We start from the raw sequence: 1,230 nt of genomic DNA, 5'->3' as shown, positions 1-1,230 counted from the left end.
GATGGGTGGGTGTATGTGTGAATATAATCCTTATGTCTTTGTATGTGTGTTTGCATATGTCTTACTTATACATTTTACTTAAACATCTATGTGTGTGCCTGTGCCCATACATTGGAATTCCTCTTTATGTATTTGTGTATATGAGTATACATATATATCCTTAAAAACAACAATGTGCTTACTTAAACATGTTTGCATGAACAGTTTATCTTCATATGCATATACTCATATACATTTAGGTCTGTGCATCAACATACACATAAGAGCAAAACATTATGATCTGAAGAAGTACTCATGAATATAACAAACGTTCCTCTTTCAGGTCTATGATTTTTGGAGGAACATGCCGACGAAGAAAAACAAACTGCTGCATCCCAAACGTTTTTCAAAGTGTCACAGTTAAAAGAACCAATACCCTCTGGAACGTTTGATCTTTGGAGTCTCAAAATTGAGTAAAGAACTTCTGAACTTCGTAATTGCGTCGGGAAAACTTTAGATGTTTGAATGCCCTAATGATTTGTGTGATTTCATTAGATTGTTGATTGTATACAGTTTACTAGGTATCTGATATGTAACTGTTTGGTAATAAAGATTATTTGAGATAAATATAGCTTTTTTTTAGCTTAGAAAACAAGGAGACTGATGAAGAAATACATATATTTATACAAAAGACCATGAAATTAGGTTTGGAAGGAACTTGGAAAATAATAATTTGAAACATTATAAAATCGCTAAATTTAAAGTGGATGCAAAACTTTTCTAGAAGAAAGTATGTATACCGAACCCATATAATTTTTTTACATTTTTTGGCTCCATTTCTTTATCTTCGATGTTTCTTTCTCTTAAGGCAATGAGACATTTTGCCCACGACCGTTTTCTTATATCTTTTATACATGTTTGTAGTTTTTCGTTCAAGAGTTTGCACATCGATAAGTGATTACAAAGACGATCGCTGGTTAACAGATAATTAATGAAATTTAGGGTTACAATGCGAGATACAGATCTACATCAGTAGACCTTGAACGAGTATTTCGGTACCCAGCGTATATATGATATGCTGGAGGCGGGCAGGGTAGTGGCGTCGCGTAGAACGAAAACATGGTACGGAAATAGTTGTCTGTTTCCTAAACTGTTGTCTTGTTTCCTAATCAAATGTATATTTGCTAAGAAAATATTAATAAAGAATAGATAAATACAAATAACTAGGCATGTAAACGTTTCGCTGTGTAG

At 33.1% G+C, this 1,230-nt stretch overlaps 1 protein-coding gene across 1 annotated transcript in view; it reads left to right on the top strand.

Annotated features, from left to right (window-relative positions):
- The window catches only part of LOC119585065 (venom carboxylesterase-6-like), a 10,069-nt gene extending 9,463 nt beyond the window's left edge, over window positions 1–606 (top strand). Inside the window, exon 12 of the mRNA XM_037933682.1 lies at window positions 323–606. Coding sequence (XP_037789610.1) covers window positions 323–403 — 81 coding nt within the window. The 3' untranslated portion in view covers window positions 404–606. The remainder of the gene's footprint in view (window positions 1–322) is intronic.
- The last annotated feature ends 624 nt before the right edge of the window (window positions 607–1,230 follow it).

The sequence above is a fragment of the Penaeus monodon genome, chromosome 19 (genome assembly GCF_015228065.2).
Source record: "Penaeus monodon isolate SGIC_2016 chromosome 19, NSTDA_Pmon_1, whole genome shotgun sequence".
NCBI lineage: Eukaryota > Metazoa > Arthropoda > Malacostraca > Decapoda > Penaeidae > Penaeus > Penaeus monodon.
This window is presented reverse-complemented; position numbering and strand designations above follow the sequence as displayed.